We start from the raw sequence: 24597 nt of genomic DNA, 5'->3' as shown, positions 1-24597 counted from the left end.
ATAGAAATCCTCTTTAGGGGTTCCGCTATGTTGATTGAAGCTTCAGGTTCATTGGCCCTACTCTGCAAACCATTCAATTAGTGGTGCTGAAAAAGAATTTTTGTAATTAAATGGAATAATGTATTAGAATGCAGGATACCTTGAGGTATTAGTATGAAATAACTGACATTTCAAAAGCATATATATTATCAATATAGTACATGGCTTCATTATAATTAATAAGTATGGCACTGTTGAATAGGGAGATTGAAGTCAGCTGACTCAGAATCTGGGCCATTGGGGATATAGATCTGTAAGCACTAAGGCACAGTGTGCGGTGCGCACTGTATGCAGTGTACAGTGTGGATTTTAAAGGACTTCAGAAAGATAAAAGCAATGGTGTAATGTTATTTTAAATTACATTAAATTATGCATGGCAGAGCAGGTGATCTGTCACAGGTCCTGTGTGGGAGCTGATGAAATCATTGTGCCAAAGCTGCAATAAGTTCATATGAATCACAGTGAAGACAATTTATCCCCTTCACCCTGCTCTATCATTCAATAAGATCACAACTGACCTGACTATAACCTAAACTCAGTAAACCTACTTACTACACATAACCTTTCACCCTTGCTTATTAAGAATCATTCTAGCTCTGCCTTTAAAAGAACTCAGTGTATGCCTACACCATGCTTGTGCAATAGGCAGTCTTTCTTCTCCAATGATCAGGTTGAATCCTGACCTCTCCTGCTAACTATGTAGTGTTTCCTAAAGTCATACAGATTGGTAAGCCACTTGGCTACTGTAAATATTCTCCACTGGTCCTATCACTGAACTGTTCCCACAACCTAAAGACTCACTTTCAAGGACTCCTCATCTCATGTTCTCGATATTTATTGCTTATTTTCTTCTCTCTTTGTATTGACACAGTTTGTTGTCTTTTGCACATTGATTTTGTCCATCTTATTGGCTGCAGTCTCTCATTGACTCTGTTTTTGTTTTACTGTGAATGCCTGCAAGAAAATGAATCTCAGGGCTGGATGGTGACGTGTACTTTGGTAATAGATTTACTTTGAACTTTGATATTTCCCTTGATAGGATGCAAGGGAGATATAATTGTACATTGCAGAATTGTAATTTTGCAGAGTATATTCTTCAACCAAAACTCAAATAGTCTTCCACTTTGGAGCACATAACTTGTCTATAGTTTGTGTAAGGTGTTCTTGTACTATGTAGTGGTTGGTGGGGCAGGGAAAAGTTTGTATAATGGCTACCACTAATCAAAGTTTGTTGCCATTAACTTTGATATATGAAGGGCACTGTAATTTTATTTGAATACAATGCTATAGATATTGGGAAATACTCAGCTGATCACTCTCATCCATGAAGGAAAACAATTTTCAGGTGAAATTCTGCTTTTATTGTGACAGACTCTTACTCGAGTGGACCTGTAATGTGCCAACGACGGATGTGTCTGTCTGTCTATCTACCTTTTGAGACATTGAAGATGTCCTGGATACTGGGGAGGCTAGTGCCCATGATGGAGCTGACAGAGTTTACAACTTTCTGCAGCTTATTTTGATCCTGTGCAGAGTCCCACCACTCAAGCCAGACAGTGACACAGTCAGCTGTCATGCTTTCTTTGTAACCGCATCAATATGTTGGGCCCAGGATAGATCTTCAGAGATGTGACACACAGGAACTTGAAATTCCTCACTCATTCCACTACCGATCCTTGATGAGGACTGGTGTATGTTCCCTCATCTTACCCTTTCTGAAGTTCACAATCGGTTCTTTGGTCTTACTGACGTTGAATACAAGGTTGTTGCTGCGTCACCACTCAACCAGCTGATCTGTCTCCCACCTGTACACCTTCTCATCACTATATGAAATTCTGCCATCAGTAGGTTGTGTTGTCAGCAAACTTACAGATGACATGTAGAGAGAGTAGAACAGTGAGCTAAGCACATATCCTTGAAGTGTGCCAGTGTTGATTAACAGCAAGGTGGAGATGTTATTTCAGACCTGCATAGACTGTGGTCTTCTGGTGAGGAAGTCAAGGATCCAGTTGCAGAAGGAGGTATGTAGGCCCAGGTTTTGGAGCTTTTGATCAGACCTGTAGGAATGATTGTGTTCAATGCTGAGCTGTAGTCAATAAACAGCAGCCTGACATAAATATTAGTATTGTCCAGGTGTTCCAAGGCCACGTAAAGAGCCAATGAGATTGCACCTGCTGTAGACCTATTGTGCTGATGGGCAAATTGCAGTGAGTCAGTTCCTTGTTTGGGCAGGAGTTGATTCTAGCCATAATCAACCTCTCAAAGCTTCGTTACCATAGTGAGTACTATTGGACAACAGTCACTAAGGCATCTCACTGTGCGCTTGGGCACTGGTATGATTGTTGCCATTTTGAAGCAGATTGGAACTTCCAGCTGTAGGAATGAGAGATTGAAAATATTTTTGAACACATCCACCAGTTGGTTGGCACAGGTTTTCAGAGCCCTACCAGGTACATCATCGAGGCCTGTTCACCCTTTGAAAGACATTCTGATGTTGGCCTCTGAGACAGAGATCACAGGGTCACTGAATGCTGTAGAGACCCTCATAGCTGTAGCTTTACTCTCCCTGAGCGTGCATAAAAGGGGTTGAGCTCCTCTGGGACTAAACCATCACAGTCATTCTTGACATTATAATGAACATGGTGTTATGTTGTCATGATGAACATGACACCATATAGCAAGATTATAATACAAAGAATGAATTCAGTTTAATGAGGTCAGTGAACTTCATTGAAACAAACAATTTTACACTTACTGTTACATTAAAGTTTTTTTTAAAAATCTGTTCTTCTAGTTTAACAAAGCCCATGAATTATGAAGATGTAAGAAGCAAAGCATCCACTGACCAACACAATGGCTTAAGTAATAGTCAACGTGCAAGAAAAGCCTTCAAGCAGCATCACTCTGAGTACTATGGGGACAAAATCACAGTGAGTACAGTATAAGGAAATGAGACACTATGCCTGAGGAAAGCTATCCAAAATTTGTAGCATGTGCCATGTCCAACAAAGAAGATTCTTTCTGAGATGATATTTCAATACATTTACTGAACATTTCTGTAAGATTTTGCATTGTGCTATATAGCGTGTTTGTAATACTTCAAGCATTTCACAGAGCAACTATCATACAAAATCTGAGTCACAGAGAGATTTAAAAGACACATATTTAAAATGGTCTTCAAAAAGAAAAGTCTGAAGAAGCATCTGAGAGGAAAGAAAGTTGTAGGAGTTTAGGGAGGGAATTCCAGAGTTTTAGGGTAAAGGGAACAAGTAGATTACTTTCATATTTTTAGCAATTACTGATTTTTTTTAATGTATTTACTGATTTTAAATAGAGATCCATTATATATCTGATTTTATGGTCGTGCTTCCTCAATTTTGGTTTTTAAAATTGTGGTTGTTATTTTTAATCAACTAATTTTAATTAAATAGAAAAGTCTTCTTTATTACTTAGACCTATCACTGACTCCAGCTACTACAGTTTGAATGAATTTCTTCAAAAGTTAACTAATGTGGATTAACTCAAGTGGAACATGTCTCAGCAGAGTTGAAGAATTAATTAAATCTCTCTTGCCAAGTGATCATGGCACATACCGGTACCCAACAAAATGAGCAAGGGGCTGGAACTTAAATAAATGTAATTTTTTTTTCTTTCAAAAAATGCTATTTTATTCACATTCTTTTTCTTCTAATTATTTATTAGTTTTGTATTATTAAGGGCATTTTTTTCTATTATTGGTCTGGAGTGCATTTAAAAATTTAGAACTTGCAAATTAAGATACATTTAAATCCCAAGACTCCCATATTCATTATAACTTGTATTACTTTCAGAGAATACAATCTCTACTTTTCTTTCAATAAGATTTTTTCAGACAAAACTCTGAAAAATATACCTAGCTACAAATATTGTTTCTCATACTGACTCTTCTAACCTATTATTTTATTTATTTATTTATTTTAGAGGTACAGCACAGAACAGTCCCCACCGACCTAACGAGCTGTGCCAGCCAGCAGCCAACCTAATTTAACCCTAGCCTAGTCACTGGACAATTGACAATGACCATTAGCCTACCAACATAAACGTCTTTGGACTGTGAAAAGAAACTGGGGCACCCAGAGGAAACTCATGGGCTCACGGAGAAAGTATGCAAACTCCTTACAGGCAGTGCCAGAATTGAACTCCTCAAGCTATAATAGCGTTGTACCAATCACAGTGCTATTGTGGCACTCAAGAGTGATAATAATTGGAGTTATGCAAAGTTTCTTTATTTACTGGCTGTCAGTTTTGAAGTATCTAATATATAGGATGCATCAGGAATACATTTGAATGAAAATACCAGGGTGAAATGATAGAATATCAACCCAGTACGCTTGTTAATTCTTTATTTCTTCCTGAGACTTGTTCACTTTAAATAATTCAGCAAAAGTGCAATTATTCTCTTTTGCATTTCATTAATGTAGACATTTTTTTAATTAATGCCCAACTCCTTTTAAATCTGCAGGCATTTGAGAGCTTGGGTCATTGTCACTCAGTTGATAATGGAAACATAAGATTTATGCAGCAGTTGGATAAGACAGTAATTAGGCTGAACCCATAGTTAGCCATATTTCAAGCAATAATAGTGGAAAACCTTCATCTACCACTTCATATATCTTTCATGGAAGGGGGAGTAAACTGGGTATATTATGTAATGAGCTCAAGTTCTTTTCTGCATCCATATATAATGTCATTACAAGCAAATTCTTATTTCAGGCCAGAGAGAAAAGATGACTGGCATCCCCTCTCTGTTTTTATCACTGAAACTCATCCCCTGTAACAAATAGTTCAAGGAAATAATAGACTTATCTCACGGATGTAGACCACTCATTCTACTGACGTCTTGGTCAAAATACTCCCCAGGCTTGCTTTATCCCTGCTCTTGAATATGCATTTTTCTGTCTCCTGTCTTCTCTCTCATTTCTCTCATCTTGTCCAAGTCTTACTCTTTTTCCTGTTTATAAAAACGCACACACACACACAATACGAATGCAAATTGTTGACCTTTGGAAGTAGGATTTTGGTTCAATAATAATAGATTATGTTGCCTTTTATTCAGTAGATCTGATCATTGAAAAACAAAAAGAAATACTAAATCATATATGGCATCAAGCATACACACCTTTAAATGGAAAAATGCCGTAATATCTTTGAAAAAATTAAAGATTTAAAAACAAAGGATATGAGATAAATTGATCAATAGATGATCAAAGATGCCATGTTTAGGGTCTGAATGTTGTTAATGGAGTTTGTAGGATCTTCCTATGACTGGGTTTCACCCAGCTGCTGCAGTTTCATCCCACAGCTCTGAGCTGCATGTTGGTTAACTGGCTATTGTAAATTACCCTCGGTATATATGGATGGTGGGAGCTGAATGGCCTCTTTCCATGTTGTGACAAGCTGTTACTGGAATAACATCGAGCAATTCCACAGAAGGACGTAGACAGCATTGAAATAGGCCCTGCAGCCTAACTAATCCATGTCAAAACACAGCATGTTCCTTGACATGTCCATGTTTGGCCCATAACCCTCCAAGCTCTTCCCCTTCATATACCTATCCAAATGCCTCCTAACTGTTGTGATTGTACCCACCTCAGCCACTTCCTGTGGTGCTCACTGCCCTCTGAACTTACCTCTGGGGTCTTGTAAATCTCTCCCCTCTTATCTTGTATCTGTGCCCTCTAGTTTTGGGCTCCCTAACCCTGGGAGAAAGATTATGACTGTTCACCTTATCCATATCCCTCGTGACTTTATAATTTGCTGTCAAGTCTCCTCTCATTCTCCTGTGCTCCAAGGTAAAGATACAGTGTGGCCAAACTTTTCCCAATAACTCAGCCCCTCTAGTCCAAGGAGCATTTTCAGAATTAGAACCAGAATCAGGTTTATTATCACCAGCAAGTGATGTGAAATTTGTTAACTTAGCAGCAGCAGTTCAATGCAATACATAATATAGAAGAAGAAAAATAATAATAAATAAGTAAATCAATTTACAGTATACATATATTGAATAGATTAAAATCGTGCAAAAAACAGAAATAATTGTCAATATCTTTCCTATAACAACAATATCAAAACTTGTACACAATACTCCCAAGTCCAGTCTCACCAACAACTGTATAACTGCAATGTACTATCCCTAGTTCTAAACTTGATGCCCTGACTGGTGAGGGCTGGTATGCTAAATGCCACCTTCATCACCTGAACTACTTGCATGGCAATCTTCAGCAAACTATGCACTTTTACTCTTGGTCCGTCTGTTCACTCAGTGCCCTTTCACTGTATAGGCCCTTTGACTGTCCAAAGTGTGTAAGTTGAAATCCATTACCATTCCTCAGCCCACCTCCCAAATTGATCAAAGTTTCTTAGTAATTCATTGTAACCTGCTTCACTATCGACAGAACCTCCGAATTTAACATAATCTCTGAACTTGCTAATTATGCCATGCACATTCACATCAGGTGAAGTATTATTTAATTAATTAATTTATTTATTTAGAGGTACAGAACAGGGCCTTCCAGCCTATTGAGCCGCACTGCACAGATGCCCTCAATTTAACCCTAGCCTAATCAAGGACAATTTACAGTGACCAATTAACCTACTAACTAGTACATCTTTGGAATATGGGAGGAAGCTGAAGCACCTGGAGGAAACACATGTAGTCAGAAAGGAAAAACGTACAAATCTGCTTATAGAGAATTCCGGAATTGAACTCTGAACTCTTCTCTGAGCTGTAATGACACCATGCCAATTGCTACACCAGCTTGACACCCTAGATTCTGCCATCAATAGTAGGCTTGAAGGGAGGGGAAGAAAAATCACTATAGTGAAGATTGATAAAGTTTTGAGCTCTTTACTTCAATACTTTCCAAGATCTATAACCTTAACAAAATCTTCTCTTCTTCGGCTGTCCATCGATTTCGATGTTGACCGTGCTGCGAGTTTAGTCTCTGCAGGCACATTTATGGGCCACAAGACCAGCATTGGATCAGCACCCACACCATCCAGAAACTCTGCAACATGCCTTGCGCAGTAATGAGATGGACTGTGTCGTGCCCCCACCATGCAGTCTCTCTGGGCTTCCAAATCTGATGCTGAGTGGTACACAGGAGTGTAACAGAATCAGCGGATAAGGAAGCTGCCCCGCAGTGACAACTAACTCGTCCAGTGATGCCATCTGTTGTCCAGCACTCTGGTTCCTCCGCATGCCACCGGGGTGGCTGTACCATTGACCCTTTTGGATTCATCTGCCACAGACACCATCAGACACCCTGCTGTCGGCGTCCTCGTACTTTAACAAAATAGTAAATGGTTGAATTAGGCCTGATATGGTCAGTGATTCCTTGGAAACCACAGCTTCAATATCCCAGCACGTATCTGAATGCAGTTGCACACTCCCATCTGAGTAACAGAATTCAATTAACTACTCCACACTGCAGACTCTGGTTAGTTGAAGGGCTGGATACACTTTGCCTCAGACCTTTCAACTTCCATCATCAGCCATTAATACATCTTGTAGAGCTCTACTCATTTGAATGAAGTTAATGACCTGTGTGCCGAAGGGTGGTTTGTGTTTTTTCTGTTATTTTAATTAGTTTACATTAGTAAAATGTGATTAAATTACTTTAAATTTAATTTTAAATGTCTTCAATTTTATCTATTCCAACTGCATCTAAATGTCTGGTTTATAATGGTCAGAAAGGTCATTGGGTTTTAGTAATAAGTTGGAAAAAATAGGTAATAAATAAACTCAGGTGAAGGACCATGGGATTTGCAAGTTGTACAATGACCATGACAGTTTTTGTTTTTTTGAAAGCACGATTGCTTAGATAGAAATGACCTTTTTTCCATCAGCCTCTAAACCTTAAGGCCATAAGACAGGAACAGGGTGAGGCCATTGGGCCCATCAAGTCTGCTCTGCCATTTCCTCATGGTTGATCTATTTTCCCTCTCAACCCCATTCTCCTATTTTAACTTTCAGTCCACAGGACTTGTTTCCAAAATGCATCAGGCTTGTTTAGATGTTCCTTTGAACCTTTTGAATAGAACTTGTTGGCCGTAATGAGCAAAGGTATGTTTGGAGAAAAAAGGGTGCAGAATTTCATGAAAAGAACACCTCTTGAACTGTTAAGCCTGGGGGTGGATCGATCATGCTTTGGGCTTGTGTTGCAGCCAGTGGCACGGGGTACATTTACTGGTAGAGGGAAGAATGAATTCAATTAAATACCAGCAAATTCTGGAAGCAAACATCACACCGTCTGTAAAAAAGCCGAAGATAAAAAGAGGATGGCTTCTACAACAGGATAATGAACCTAAACACACCTTAAAATCCACAATGGACTACCTCAAGAGGCACAAGCTGAAGGTTTTGCCATGACTCTCACAGACCCCTGACCTAAACATCATCAAGAATCTGTGGATAGACCTCAAAAGAGCAGTGCATGCAAAATGGCCCAAGAATCTCTCAGAACTAGAAACACTTTGCAAGGAAGAATGGGCGAAAATCCCGCAAACAAGAATTGAAAGACTCTTAGCTGGGTACAAAAAGTGTCTACAAGCTGTGATACTTGCCAAAGGGGGTGTTACTAAGTACTGCCATGCAGGGTGCCCAAACTTTTGCTTCGGGCCCTTTTCATTTTTTTGTTATTTTGAAACTGTAAAAGATGGAAATAGAAGTTTTCTCACTTAAAATATGAAGGAAATGTGTCATCTTTAACTTTATCACCCTGCCCTCAAGTTTACCTGGTCCATTTCCGACACCTCCCTCCCCTTTCTAGATCTTTCTGTCTCTGTCTCTGGAGACAGCTTATCCACTGATGTCTACTATAAGCCTACTGATAAGCCTACAGCTATCTGGACTATTCCTCTTCTCACCCTGTCTCTTGCAAAAACGCCATCCCCTTCTCGCAATTCCTCCGTCTCCGCCGCATCTGCTCTCAGGATGAGACTTTTCACTCTAGGACGAGGGAGATGTCTTCCTTTTTTAAAGAAAGGGGCTTCCCTTCCTCCACTATCAACTCTGCTCTTAAACGCATCTCCCCCATTTCACGTACATCTGCTCTCACTCCATCCTCCCGCCACCCCACTAGGAATAGGGTTCCCCTGGTCCTCACCTACCACCCCACCAGCCTCCGGGTCCAACATATTATTCTCCGTAGCTTCCGCCACCTCCAACGGGATCCCACCACTAAGCACGTCTTTCCCTCCCCCGCCTCTCTCTGCATTCCACAGGGATCGCTCCCTACGCAACTCCCTTGTCCATTCGTCCCCCCCCATCCCTCCCCACTGATCTCCCTCCTGGCACTTATCCGTGTAAGCAGAACAAGTGCTACACATGCCCTTACACTTCCTCCCTTACCACCATTCAGGGCCCCAAACAGTCCTTACAGGTGAGGCAACACTTCACCTGTGAATCGACTGGGGTGATATACTGCGTCCAGTGCTCCCGATGTGGCCTTTTATATATTGGCGAGACCCGACGCAGACTGGGAGACCGCTTTGCTGAACATCTACGCTCTGTCCGCCAGAGAAAGCAGGATCTCCCAGTGGCCACACATTTTAATTCCACATCCCATTCCCATTCTGACATGTCTATCCACGGCCTCCTCTACTTTAAAGATGAAGCCACACTCAGGTTGGAGGAACAACACCTTATATTCCGTCTGGGTAGCCTCCAACCTGATGGCATGAACATCGACTTCTCTAACTTCCGCTAAGGCCCCACCTCCCCCTCGTACCCCATCTGTTACTTATTTTTATGCACACATTCTTTCTCTCACTCTCCTTTTTCTCCCTCTGTCCCTCTGAATATACCTCTTGCCCATCCTCTGGGTCACCCCCCCCCCCCCGTCTTTCTTCCCGGACCTCCTGTCCCATGATCCTCTCGTATCCCCTTTTGCCTATCACCTGTCCAGCTCTTGGCTCTATCCCTCCCCCTCCTGTCTTCTCCTATCATTTTGGATCTCCCCCTCCCCCTCCAACTTTCAAATCCCTTACTCACTCTTCCTTCAGTTAGTCCTGACGAAGGGTCTCGGCCTGAAACGTCGACTGCACCTCTTCCTACAGATGCTGCCTGGCCTGCTGCATTCACCAGCAACTTTGATGTGTGTTGCTTGAATTTCTAGCATCTGCAGAATTCCTGTTGTTTATCTTTAACTTTATGCCTTTTGGAAAGCAGTTCATCTTTTAGTTGCTTAGCTATTCATAATAACAGAAATTTTGACCAGGGGTGCCCAAACTTTTGCATGCCATTGTATAACGTAAAAAAAAAGTGGTCCCAATACTGACCCCTGCCGAACATTACTTGTCACCGACAGCCAACCAGAAAAGGCTCCCATTATTCTCACTCTTTGCCTCTTGCCAATCAGTGAATCCTCTATCCGTGCTGATAAGCAGCCTCATGTGCTGCACCTTAGTCTTTTTAAAATCTAATCACACAATATTAACCGATTCCCCTTTGTCTATCCTGCTTGTTATTTCCTCAAAGATCTCCAACAGATTTGTCAGGCAAGATTTTCCCCTAAGGAAACCATGCTAACTTTATCATGTGCCTCGAAGTAACCTGACTCCAGCATCTTGCTAACCACTGAAGTCAGGCTAACTGGCCTATAATTTCCTTTCTTCTGCCTCCCTCCCTTGTTGAAGAGTGGAGTAACATTTGCAATTTTCCAGTCCTCTGGAAGCATTGCAGAATCTAGTGATTCTTGAAAGATCATTATTAATGCCTCCTCAATCTCTTCAGCTACCTCTTTCAGAACCTTGGGATGTAGTCCATCTGGTCCAGGTGATTTATCTACTTTAAGAACTTTCAGTTTCCCAAGCACCTTCTCCTCAGCTGCAGTTGCTTCTGCCCCAACACTCTCGAATTTCCAGCATACTGTTAGTGTCTTCCACAGTGAAGACTGATGCAAAATTCTTATTCAGTATATTATCCAAAATATTATATTTGGTAAAGGGACTTAAACTGCCTATCAAAGGATTAATCAACATAACTATATTGAGAATCTCAGTGAAGCTGTTCAAACATGTAGCCATTACCCAATTTAAAATACAGTTGCAGGTTGTAATCTTGTAAGATTAACTGCAATGAATTGGCAATTGCTGTAAATATTCTGACAACTAGTGTCAAGATCTGACTTTTGTCATGTTCTTTCAATTATTTTGGGAGCCTTTATTTTTATGTAAAGTGTAAAATTCCTGTTTAATTACAGTTGTTAAAATATCATGTTTTTATTAATTTTTAATGAAGATGTTTTAATGGCAAGGGGATACTATAAAATTATCTGTACAGGGAAGCGTGCCAAGTTGGCTCCACACCACCCTTTCATTTTGCATAGATTCAGTGATTCAGTGGTACATAATTCATGTGATTGTCATTGAAGTTTCAGGATAAATTTGTTTTCTGTTCCCCCTCATTAGGTACCCTTCGTTCTGGGTGTGTGTATAATAATTAGATCTACTGCCATCTCTGAACTAATGCCAGTATCTGTTTCCAAAAAGTGATATTTAAACAGGAGTAGCTGCCAGTTGAGAGTTTTTTGAAAACTCCTTAATACCTAATTAAATACTAAAGGTTAGACAAGGGAGTAAAACAATAGATGAGAAAGTAACTATACCAATATTCCCAGAGTAAAGTTCCTTATTAGAACAGTAATGACAAGATCACTGCATGCCTTATTTTCCGCCCTAACAGACTAATTCAAACTCCTTCAGATACCTGGGTGCATTGTTTGACATGCCTAAAAATAAATTATTTCAATATAACGAGAAAGGATTTTGCATCATTTCTCATTTTGATATTAGACGGTTTTACAATCTGGATTGGCTTACAACAGTTACAAACAGTACTTTTAGAAATAACTGTAATTACAACTTACAGAAAGAAATCCAATATCACATTTGGATATATTCAAAGAATGTTTCAGAATTGTAAATCGCATTCTTTTACATTAATTTATCTTCATCTACAGATTGTACAAACTTCTTCCAACAGAGTAAGTTGACAGAAGCAGTATTTTGGACATAAATTTTTGTTCTGAAAGCTTAAGAATGATTTAGTGCCTGAATCAGTTTCTGCTATTAGATCATGAGAGAAAGATTTAAAGGGTAAGGATTAGCTTTACTTGTTACATGTATGCAAAAACATCGAGAGCAATACATAGTTTGCTTCAATGACCAACATAGTCATATGATGTGCTTGGAGCAGTCTGCAAGTGTTACCCTGCTTCCAGCACCAACGTAGTATACCCACAAATTATTAACCCTAACCATAAGGCATAAGAGCGGAATTAGGCACCTCGGCCCATTGCGTTTACTCTGCTATTCCATCATGGCTGATTGATTATCCCTTTCCATAAGACCATAAGATTTAGGAGCAGAATTAGACCATTTGGCCCATTGGTTCTGCTCTTCCATTTCATCATGGCTAGTCCAGATTTCCTCTCAACCCCATTCACCTGCCTTCTCTCTGTAACTTTTGACGCTCTGCGTAACCAAGAACCTATCAACCTGTGCTTTAAATATGCTCAGTGACTTGGCCTCCAAGAGCCATCCATGGCAATGAATTTCACAGATTCACCACCCTCTGGCTAAAGGAATTCTTTCTCATTTTTCTTTTAAATGGACGTCCCTCTATTCTCAGGCTGTGCCCTCTGGTCCTTGATTCTCCCACTACCAGAAACATCCTCTCCATATCCACACCACCTAGACCATCAATATTGGATAGGTTTCAATAAGATTCCCTCTCATTCTTCTAAACCCCAGCGACCACAGGCCCAGAACCACCAAACGCCCCTCATATGATGAGCCTTTCATTCCTGGAATTATTCTTGTCAACATCCTCTGCACCATATCCGATGCCAACACATCTTTTCTTAGATAAGGGGACCAAAACTACTCTCAATACCTCAAGTGTGGTCTGACCAATGCCTTATAAAGCCTTACCATCAAATCCTTGCTTTTACATTTCAACCGTCCTGAAATGAAAGCCAACATCGCATTTGCCTTCCTTACCAGTGATTCAACCTGCAAGGTAACTTTCAGGGAATCCTGCACAAGGGCTCCCAATTCCCTTGGCAGCTCTGATTTTTGAATTTTCGCCCTGTTTAGGGTATAGGCTACGCCTCTATTTCTTCTTCCAAAATGCATGACCATTCACTTTACTGGCACTACATTGCATCTGTCACTTTTTTGCTTATTCTCCCAATCTGACCATGTCTTTCCTGGACTCCCTGCTTCCTCAACAGTACCTGCCCCTCCACCAATCTCTATATCCTCTGAAAACTTGGTCACAAAGCCATCAATTCTATCATGAAATGAAGTGGTCCCAATACCGATTCCTGTCAGGCAGCTAATCCTCTATTCATTTTAAGTATTATCTTTCCTGTAATACCATTGGCTCCTATCTTGTTAAGCAGCCTCATGCATGACACCTTGTCATGGGCCTTCTGAAAATCTAAGTAAACAATATTCACTAACACTCTTTTGTCTATCCTGCCTGTTATTTCCTCAAAGAATTCCAACAGATCTACTGTGAAGGAAACCATGCTGAGTTTAGAGTACAATTTATCATGTGCCTGAACTTCATTCTTAGTGGTGGACTCTAACATCTTCTCAAACACTGAAGTCAGGTTAACTGGCCTACAATTTCCCTTCTTCTGCTTCTCTCCCTTCTTAAAAGAATGGAGTGACATTTGCAATTTTCCAGTCTTCCAGAATCATTTCAGAATCTAGTGATTATTATTAATGTATCCACAATCTCTTCAGCTACCTCTTTTAGAACCCTAGGGTGTAGTTCATATGGTCCAGGTGACTTATCTACCTTCAGACCTTTCAACTTCCCAAGCACCTACTCCTAAGTAGTGGCAACTACACTCATTTCTGCTCACTGACATTCTCAAATTTTTGGCATTCTGCTAGTGTCTTCTACAGTGAAGCCTTATACAAAATATTTATTAAGTTCATATGGCATTTTTTGTCCCCCATTGCTACCTCTCCAGCATTATTTTCCAGTGGTCCAATATCCACTGTCAGTTCTCTTTTACTCTTTATATATGATAAAAATAAACTTAAAAATACCCCCTTTCGTATTTTTGGTTAGCTTACCTCCATATTTTATCTTTTCTCTCCTTGATTTTTTAAATTTGCCTTCTGTTAGTTTTTAAAAGCTTCCCAATCTCTACCTTCCCACTAATTTTTGCTATATTTCATACCCTCTCTCTAGCTTTTATGCTGCCTTTGACTTCCCGTGTCACCCACGGTTACCTCATCCTCCTGTATGAGTGGCATGCAAAAGTTTGGGCACCCCTGGTCAAAATTTCTGTTACTGTGAATAGCCAAAGCGAGTAAAGGATGACCTGATTTCCAAAAGGCATGAAGTTAAAGATGACACATTTCTTTAATATTTTAAACAAAATTACATTTTTTATTTCCATCTTTTACAGTTTCAAAATAAAAAAGGAAAAGGGCCTGAAGCAAAAGTTTGGGCACCCTGCATGGTCAGTACTTAGTAACACCCCGCTAGGCAAGTATCACAGCTTGTAAAGGCTTTCTGTAGCCAGCTAAGAGTCTTTCAATTCTTGTTTGGGGGATTTTTGCCCATTCTTCCTTGCAAAAGGTTTCTAGTTCTGTGAGATTCTTGGGCCGTCTTGCATGAACTGCTCTTTGGAGGTCTATCCACAGGTTCTCGATGACGTTTAGGTCAGGGGAGTGTGAGGGTCACGGCAAAACCTTCAGCTTGCGTCTCTTGAGAGGTCCATTGTGGATTTTGAGGTATGTTTAGGATCATTATCCTGTTGTAGAAGCCATCCTCTTCATTTTCAGCTTTTTTACAGACGGTGTGATGTTTACTTCCAGAATTTGCTGGTATTTATTTGAATTAATTCTTCCCTCTACAGTGAAATGTTCCCCGTGCCACTGGCTGCAACACAAGCCCAAAGCATGATCGATCCACCCCCGTGCTTAACAGTTGGAGAGGGGTTCTTTTCATGAAATTCTGCACCCTTTTTTCTCCAAACATACCTTTGCTCATTGTGGCCAAGAAGTTCTATTTTAACTTCATCAGTCCACAGGACTTGGTTCTAAAATGCATCAGGCTTGTTTAGATGTTCCTTTGCAAACTTTTGACGCTGAATTTTGTGATGAGGACACAGGAAAGGTTTTCTTCTGATGACTCTTCCATGAAGGTCGTATTTCTGCAGGTGTCGCTGCACAGTAGAACAGTGCACCACCACTCCAGAGTCTGCTAAATCTTCCTGAATGTCTTTTGCAGTCAAACAGGGGTTTTGATTTGCCTTTCTAGCAATCCTACGAGCAGTTCTCAGAAAGTTTTCTTGGTCTTCCAGACCTCAACTTGACCTCCAACGTTCCTGTTTAACTGCCAATTCTTAATAACATTACAAACTGAAGAAACAGCTACCTGAAAACGCTTTGCTATCCTCTTATAGCCTTCTCCTGCTTTGTGGGCATCATTTATTTTAATGTTCAGAGTGCTAGGCAGCTGCTTAGAGGAGCCCATGGCTGCTGATTGTTGGGACAAGGTTTGAGGAGTCAGGATAATTTATAAAGCTTTGAAATTTGCATCACCTGGCCTTTCCTAACGATGACTGTGAACAAGCCATAGCCCTAACAAGCTAATTAAGGTCTGAGACCTTGGTATTGGTTATCTGAGAGCTCAAATCTCCTGGGGTGCCCAAACTTTTGCATAGTGCTCCTTTCCTTTTTTCACTCTAAAATTGTTCAATACAAAAATAATACACTAATCTTGCTTAAAATGTTGAAAAGAATGTTTCATCTTTAACTTTATGACTTTTGGTGATCAGTTCATCTTCTACTCACTTAACTATTCACAGTAGCAGAAATTTTGACCAGAGGTGCCCAAACTTTTGCATGCCACTGTTATCTATCCTGCATCATTTAAACTGCCCCCAGAAACTTCGTCTGTTGCTATTGTTCTGTCTTTCCTGCTGGTGTCAACTTTCCGATCAACTTTGGTGAGCTCCTCTCTGATGCTTCTGTTGTTCCCTTACATCATTGTACACTGATACATCTGATTTTATCTTTGTTCTCTCAAACTGCAAGGTGACTTCTACCGTATTATGACCACAGGAGGAACTCAGCTGGTCAGGCAGCATCTATGGAAATGAATAAGCAGTTAACGTTTCAGGCCGAGACCCTTCTTCAGGACTGGCTGACTTGAGTTCCTCCTGCAGTTTGTGTGTGTTACAGACGTTCTTCTGCTTATATTATGATCACGGTCTCCTAAGGGTTCCTTTACCTTAAGCTCTGTAATCCAATCTGGTTCATTAAGTGATATCCAGTCAAGAATTGCTTTTCTCTAGTGGGCTCAATCACAAGCTACTCTAAAAAGCCATTTTGTAGGCATTAACTTTGGATCTCTTGGGATCCAACACCAATCTGATTTTTTTCCAATCTACCTGCATGTTGAAATCTCCTATGAATATCATAACATTGTTCTTATTACATACTATTCTATTTCTCGTTGAAATTTGTATTTCACATCCTGGTTACTGTTCGGGGCTCATTTTAACCTTGCAGTTTCTTAACTCTACCCACAAGGATTCTACATCTCCTGATCCTTTATCAACTCTTTCTAAGGATTTGGTTCCATTTTTCAACAACAGAGCCACCTTACCATAAGACATAGGAGCAGAATCAAGCTATTCAGTCCATCGAGTCTGCTTTGCCATTTCATCATGGCAGATCCCGGACGCCACTCAGCTCCTTACACCTGCCTTCTCACCATATCCTTTGATGCCCTGACTGATCAGGAAATAATCAATTTCAGCCTTAAATATACCCACAGACTTGGCCTCTACCGCAGTCTGTGGCAGAGCATTCCACAGATTCATTACTCTCTGGCTAAAAAAAATTCCTCCTTGCCTCTGTTCTAAATGGTCACCCCCCCCCCCACACACATAATTTTGAGGCTGTGACCTGTAGTTCTGGACACCCCCAGCATTGAAAACATCCTCTCCACATTCACTTTATCTGATCTTTTCGGTGTTCAGTAGGTTTCAATAAGATTTCCCCCCCCCCCACATTCTTCTAAATGCCAGTGAGTACAGGCCCAAAGCTGTCAAACGCTCCTCTTATGTTAACCCCTTCATTCCCAGAATCACCCTCGTGAACCTCCTCTGGACCCTCTCCAATAACAGCACATCCTTTCTGAGATATGGGGCTTAAATCCGTTGAAAAGTGTGGCCTGACTAATGTCTTATAAAGCCTCAGCATTATCTCCTTGTTTTTATATTTTGCTCTCCTTGAAAAGAATGCCAACATTGCATTTGCCGTCTTTACCACAGATTCAACCTATAAATTAACCTTCTGGGAGTCTTACACGAGGACTCCTAAGTCCCTCTGCACCTCTGCTGTTTGAGTATTCTCCCCATTTAGATAATAGTCTGCACTTTTATTCAAAATGTATTATTATAATTTCCCAACAGGGTATTGCATCTGCCACTTGTTTGCCCATTCTTCCAATTTGTCCAAGTCCTGCTGCAGTTGCATTGCTTCCTCAGCATCACCTACCCCTCCACCTGTCTTTGTATCATCTGCAAACTTTTACCACAAACCCATTAATTCTATTATCTAAATCATTGACAAACAAAGTGAAAAGTAACGGTCCCAATACTGACCCCGAGGAACATCACTAGTACAAGACAGTCCACCTGATTGGTACCCCTTCCACAACAACCCATCCCTCCACCAGTTGCAAACAGTTACAGCAGTGTGTACTATCTGCAAGATGAACTGCAACAACACACCAAAGTTCCTGAGGCAGCACCTTCCAGACCCACGACCGCTGCCATCTAGAAGAATGAGAACAGCAGGTACCTGGGAACACCACTGCTTGGAAATTCCCCTCCAAATCACTCACTGTCCTGACTTGGAAGCATATCGCCGTTCCTTCAAAGTCGCTAGGTCAAAATCATGGAATTCCCTCCCTAAAAGCACTGTGGGTGTACCTACACCTCAGGGACTGCAATGGTTCAAGAAGGCAGCTCATCACCATCTATCGAGGGCTACTAGAGATGGGCAGTAAATGTTGGCTTAGCTGGCGACACCCGCATCATGTAAATGAACTTTAAAAATGCTTATTATAATAATTATTATTTCTTTTTTCCTTTGCATTTGCACAGTTTGTTGACTTTTGCACATTGCCTGTTTGTCCATCCTGTCTTTAATTGATTATATTGTGTTTCTTGTATTAACTGTGAATGCCCACAAGAAAATGAACCTCAGGGTTGTCTATGGTGACACGTACATGTGCCTTGATCAGTACAGTCCATCTTTTTTTATACTCTTTCTCTTGTGGTCCTAATCTAAAGTATGCCATGATTTTTTTTGGAAAATAGAGTTCCACTAAAAATATTAAGCTTTTAGCCTAGTTAATTTATAGAGGTATACTGGTGTCCCCCACTTTTCGAACGTTCGTTTTACGACACCTCGCTGTTACGAAAGACCTACATTAGTTACCTGTTTTCGCTAACAGAAGGTGTTTTCACTGTTACGAAAAAAGGCAGCGCATGCCCCGAACAGCCAAGCTCCTCCCCCGGAACTGCATTCTAGCCCGCTTTGCTTAAACACGTGCCTGTGAGCATCTGTGCTTTATTTCGATTTATTTTGAGCATCCATTAGCAAAATGAGTTCTAAGGTGTTGGAAAAGCCTAAAAGAGCTCGGAAGGGTGTTACCTTAGCGTAAAACTAGACACAATTAAGCATTGCGATCGAGATGAACGAAGTAAAGACAAAGTGAGTTTGGCTTGTGGAAGTTGACGAAGATGTTGTTGAAGAGGTTTTGGCATCTCATGACCAAGAACTGATAGATGAAGAGCTGATGCAATTGGAAGAGGAAAGGATAACAATCAAAACCGAATGCAGTAGCGAACGGACCGAAAGTGTAGTCGTCCAGGAACTGAACGTGAAGCAACTGCGTGAAATTTTCGCTGCAATTGACAACAATGATTGCAGAAAAGTACGACTTTAATTTTGAAAGGGTATGTAGGTTTAGAGGATATTTGCAGGATGGTTTGAGTGCTTACAAAGAACTGTATGATAGAAAAATGCAGGAGGCTAAGCAGTCAAGCATACTGTCGTTTTTCAAGCCTTCCACATCAGCCACAGCAGGCGATGAATCTCAACCTTCGACATCGAGGCAGGCAGACATAGAAGATGACCTGCCTGCCCTGATGGAAACAGACGAAGATGAGATGACACCCCAGTGTCCCACCACCCCAACCTCCGACAACTCAGCCTAACACACCATCATCAGTGTGCTGGCTGTCTTCCCGATTCCGGTAAGTGATACTACATTGTACATACATTATTTCTACTTTATATAGGCTGTGTATTTTTATGTGTTATTTGGTATGATTTGGCAGCTTCATAGCTTAAAGGTTACTGGAGAGAATGTTTCTGCCGAGAAGGCTTGCGTGAGATTTTTTGCTACGGTGGACAGTGCAGCAATGATTGCAGAAAAGAATTTCTACTTTATATAGGCTGTGAATTTATTATATCATTCCTCCTTTTACTATATGTTACTGTTATTTTTGGTTTTATGTGTTATTTGGCATGATTTGGTAGGTTAATTTCTGGGTCTGCGAACACTCATAAATTTTTCCCATATAAATAAATGGTAATTGCTTCTTCACTTTACAACATTCCTGCTTACGAACCATTTCATAGAAACGCTCTACCTTCGGATGGCGGGGGAAACCTGTATACTATTCATAATGGTATCATCTTTGAGATTTGGAAAAGGTCAATAAGTCAGTAGCAGAGTGATGAAAGTTGGAGTATGCACAACTGGCTGGAAGTGGAGGAACACGATGGAAAAGGATATGAGGCTATGGGAGGTTACAAAGATGGGGAGAGGTTAAGGCTAGGGTGGTTTTAAGTTGTGCCATAATGTGAAACAGGAAAACTATCAAAACCCAGGTAATAATGCCTGCATTTGGTCAGGAGGCTTTGTAAAATATTCCTAATCTTTTTGTTGCAAGCTCAGTTCCTGTTAACTTCTAATAATCAATTAGTAGTTTATCTCAGGCATCGGTCAGTCAAAATGCAGCAGTTTTAGTTTGATCAGGCTACTGACTGTGGGAGGCCAGTTGTGACAGCTAAGTAAATTAGGTTAAGGGAACAAAAAATGCTTTGAGAAAGTATAATCTAATTAGGATGCTGATAAATTTAATTATATGTATACCTCAATTTGAACTTGCTACTCTCTTATTTAATATTTAAAGAAAAATATTTTCCCTTTTGATAATTGAATTAGCTATTTTCTTTGTGATTGTCATTTCAGCCTATTGGAAATTATTTAGTAAAAATGTAATGGGTGCCTGTTTAATTTTTTGTTCATTGAACAATGTCATTCAAACAGGGGTCAAATAATTTGGTGGTATAAGGCAACATCCTCAAGCTCTACAATTGTAATATGGTGCAGATATGGTCCAGAGTTGGTGATCTGATGGTAGCGAATGGACAAAACATTCCAAAGTTTAATTTTGTATAAAATACTAATGCTGTCAAATTGAAAGCATTTAAATCCTAAAGTTGCTGCCAAAATTTCTATTGATTATGTTCAGTCAAACAGTCCTGTCTGCAGACAACTGCCAGCATTTTCAAGATTCAAGATTGTTGTCATTCTTCAGTAAAGGAGAACAAAATGATTATTATTACGGATCCGATGCAGCAGCAAACAAACAATCATAAAGAACACAATAATAAAAACTAAATCAAAAGCAATCTTACAAAACAGCATACAACTTCCTGTTATATGCACAGAATGATTGTATGTACATAAAGTGGTGCTAGGTGATGTGTGTGTATGTAGTGGTAGTGGGGTGGGTTAATAGGTGGAGGTGTTTTACAGCCTGCCAGCTTGGGAGAGGTAACTGTTTGTGAAGATTTCCTCTTTCATGAAAATCCTAAACTTGCTGGCACCAGCTAGCATTTCCTCATAAAATCCAGCTTGCTGTGGAAGGTTACTTTTTCAGGTAGCTTTCAGGTTCGTAATTAGCCGCGCACATTTCTGTATGGAAGAATTAGTCCAATCACACAAGATTGTCCTTCAATGAAGTATTTCGGTATACTGAGCAAAATGGAACTAATTTTGAACCATTACATTCATGATCCAAGAGTGATGGTTAAATACAATTTATAAGTTAATATATTATTTCTCAATAATAATTCTGGTTATTCATTTAAGACCATCGTGAATTCCTTCCCCCTCATCTCAATGAAAATGTGGAAGTATTAATCAAGGATTCACACACTAATTATCAGTACACAGATACAGCTAATAAAAAGGACAAAGCTAATATTTTTGGTTATTAGTTATAAATCTGCCCAAATGTTCAGGTGATTTTGCCAAGTATATTTTACTTAGTATTAGTGCAGATAAGAGAGAAAGATCAACCTGTATTTTTTCATGCATATTAAAAGTTTTGTAAAATGAGTTATATAAAAGCGTGTTTTTAAATATCAAATTACTTCTAATGTTCAATTTGTACATCCAAATAAGGTATTCCTCTTCATGACCACAGCAGCTGTAAATATGCAATTAAAGCAGTGCTGTGAATACTCAGCAGGTCAGGCAGAAGCTTCTGAGAAAGAAACAATTAACATATCAGGTTGATGACCTTCCCTGATAGGAAAAGAAAGAAAAGAGATAGCTTTAGTATTGCAGAGAAAGGAGGGGTGAGGCAGGAGTTCTTTAAGTGCCTTGGCTTTTAGATAAACTCCGTTTCCATTGGTTTCCAACAACATTACTGTTCAAACTCTTTCAATGTTTGTAGATCTCTGCTTTTTGCAAGGATAATAGTGCTTCACTTCATGTTTTAAATGATTCAGTTTGTTTAGGAATTTTTGTGTGTGTGTAACTAAGTTTACTGCTCTCTAATATGTGCTGTATGAGCCTTGTGCTGTGTATGGCCATTGGTACTGTGTTTCACACCTTGGCCCTGGAGGAGTGCTGTTCCGTTTGCCTGTATTCATGTACAGTTGAAAGATAAACTACAACTTGAATTTAATTACAGCAACAGTCTTAAATGAATGAGAAGATTGGTAGCTCTGACTGTTCACTGAGCCTGGAGGCTAGGTCACAAACGTTTCATCACCAGTAGAGATGACATTATCAGTGTGCTGTTGTGTGTATTTTTTTGCCAAGCACTGGTAATGTCACCTTGACTGGTGACAAAACATTTGTGACCTAACCTCCAGGCTTGACAAACAACCCTAAAACAACAGTTACTGAGTGTCAGCCCGAAGTGCCAACTCCATGCTGCCTGACCTGCTGAGTTCCTGCAGCACATTGTGGCTGTTGCTTGAGTCCTTGATATTAGGAAGATAAAAATGTATACAATCTAATGTTAGTTTCTGGTTTCAGGATCCCAGCCTCCTTACCACTACATATCGTAATTTATCCTATGATGAACTGATCTATGAACTGATGAAACACAAAGAACTTGTTAAAAGGAAGGACAGCCAAATCCGGGAACTTGAGGATTACATCGATAACCTCCTTGTACGAGTAATGGAGGAAACTCCTAGCATTCTTAGAGTACCATATGAACCATCTAGAAAAGCTGGAAAGCTGTCGAAAAACAAATGATTCAATTAATATTTTGGAATTGATCAAATGTATTTGGTGTCTGTTGAATCAACTCTGAAGACTTGCGTAATCCATAAACAGGTAAAGAATTTCTAGAGCAGAGATACTGCAAAGGCTTTCTGTAGTGAGTATTGAATGTTTACTGCCAAGCAGAATAGAATCTGTACATCTTTCATTACTTTCCAAGTAGACTAACCCTAAACATGAACTTAACTTAAAAATTGTTTCTTTTCAAAGTTAGTTCATTAATGTATGGATAAGATATTAATAGGATGTTACAAAGTGAATTCACTGAGTTAGATTGATCGCAGAAGAACCTTGGTTCTGCATCACTCACAAGCTGATCTCACAGATGTATTTTTGTATTATCTAACTAGAATGTAGCAGCAATAGAATGATATAGTAATCGGAAATGAAGATGGTCACATTGTAAATTACATTTAAATGGTTGCAGTTCTGATTGCATACCTCAGAAGGGTCTTGCATTCATTTTGAAGAATGTTCGTGCTTCCTTTTATGTTATGAAAGCCATTCTCTTACTTGAATCTTGTGAAGCGAAATGTCAATACACCATTTGATGCCAAAATTGATCCTTTAATACTTGCCTATTACTTGATTATATATTGTGTGTCTATGTGCTTTGGGAAAGGGTCTCATTCATTTATTTTGTGAAGCAAAGATAAATTTAGTGCTGTGCTTTGTATTGCAAAAGTTGTAAGGGTTAGTTTGAATGTATTTGAGCAAGATGTCAGTATATTGAACAGTGTCAAATTAATCACTTTGTTTTTCTCAATTATCTATTGTATTTGAATCTTACAGTTCTAGAACAAAATACTTCTTTGAAGCTTGTTTTCATATACATTTCCACATGTATTTGCCTAATACTGCATTGCAAATCCAGTTTTTTCTACATTCATTTTGTTGTCAAATTTATCTTGCTCTAATGAAAGTGTACAGTAAAATACAATGAGCATTATTTTTGCAAAAAAAATTATTTATTGAATACAGAGAATAGGCCCTTTCAGCTCCACAAGCTGCACCAGCCAGCAACCCCCATTTTAACCCAGCCTAATCATAGGACAATTTACAATGACCAATTATCCTACCAAACGGCACGCCTTTGGAACACAGGAGGAAACTGCAGCACCTGAAGGAACTCCACACAGACATGGGGAGAACATCCTTACAGACAGCAGTGTGAAATTGACCTGGGTTGCTAGTACTGTAAAGTGCTGTTCTAACCACTACACTCCCATGCCGCCCCAAAATATGAACACGACTTAAAATATTGGTTGCATGATAAGATTTTGGTGAAAGCTAGTTTGGCTCTATAAAGATGACAGTAGAATACTATGGTGAGATTCCAGTGAAAGGTAGTTTGCTATATAATGGTGACAATAGAACACTATGATGAAGGAAGGCTGCAAACCACCACGCTGTCCTTTCATTTCCTATCCACGAATATCGCCATCTTACCTTGTACAGTGGCATGCAAAAGTTTGGGCACCCCTGGTCAAAATTTGTTACTGTGAATAGCTAAGCAAGTAAAAGATGAACTGATTTCCAAAAGGCATAAAGCTAAAGATGACACATTTCTTTAACATTTTAAGCAAGAAAAGTTCTATTCAAAAGGTTCAAAGGAACATCTAAATAAGCCTGATGCATTTTTGAAACAAGTCCTGTGGACTGTTGAAGTTAAAATAGAACTTTTTGGCTGCAATAAGCAAAGGTATGTTTGGAGAAAAAAGGGTGCAGAATTTCATGAAAAGAACACCTCTCCAACTGTTAAGCACGGGGGAGGATCGATCATGCTTTGGGCTTGTGTTGCAGCCAGTGGCACAGGGAACATTAACTGGTAGAGGGAAGAATGAATTCAATTAAATACTTGCAAATTC

The 24597-nt window shown here is 39.8% G+C and overlaps 1 protein-coding gene across 2 annotated transcripts in view; it reads left to right on the top strand.

The window, feature by feature from the left end:
* The window catches only part of LOC134359103 (rab11 family-interacting protein 2), a 128686-nt gene extending 104410 nt beyond the window's left edge, over window positions 1–24276 (top strand). Inside the window, exons 4-5 of one of the 2 annotated variants that reach the window (XM_063072053.1) lie at window positions 2834–2969; window positions 22478–24276. In XM_063072053.1, the coding sequence (XP_062928123.1) occupies window positions 2834–2969; window positions 22478–22702 (361 nt within the window). In that variant the 3' untranslated portion in view covers window positions 22703–24276. Of the gene's footprint in view, window positions 1–2833; window positions 2970–19196; window positions 21394–22477 lie in introns of those variants that run through there. The other variant, XM_063072054.1, reaches the window with a different exon arrangement.
* The last annotated feature ends 321 nt before the right edge of the window (window positions 24277–24597 follow it).

This window comes from Mobula hypostoma, chromosome 19 (genome assembly GCF_963921235.1).
Source record: "Mobula hypostoma chromosome 19, sMobHyp1.1, whole genome shotgun sequence".
Lineage (NCBI taxonomy): Eukaryota > Metazoa > Chordata > Chondrichthyes > Myliobatiformes > Myliobatidae > Mobula > Mobula hypostoma.
This window is presented reverse-complemented; position numbering and strand designations above follow the sequence as displayed.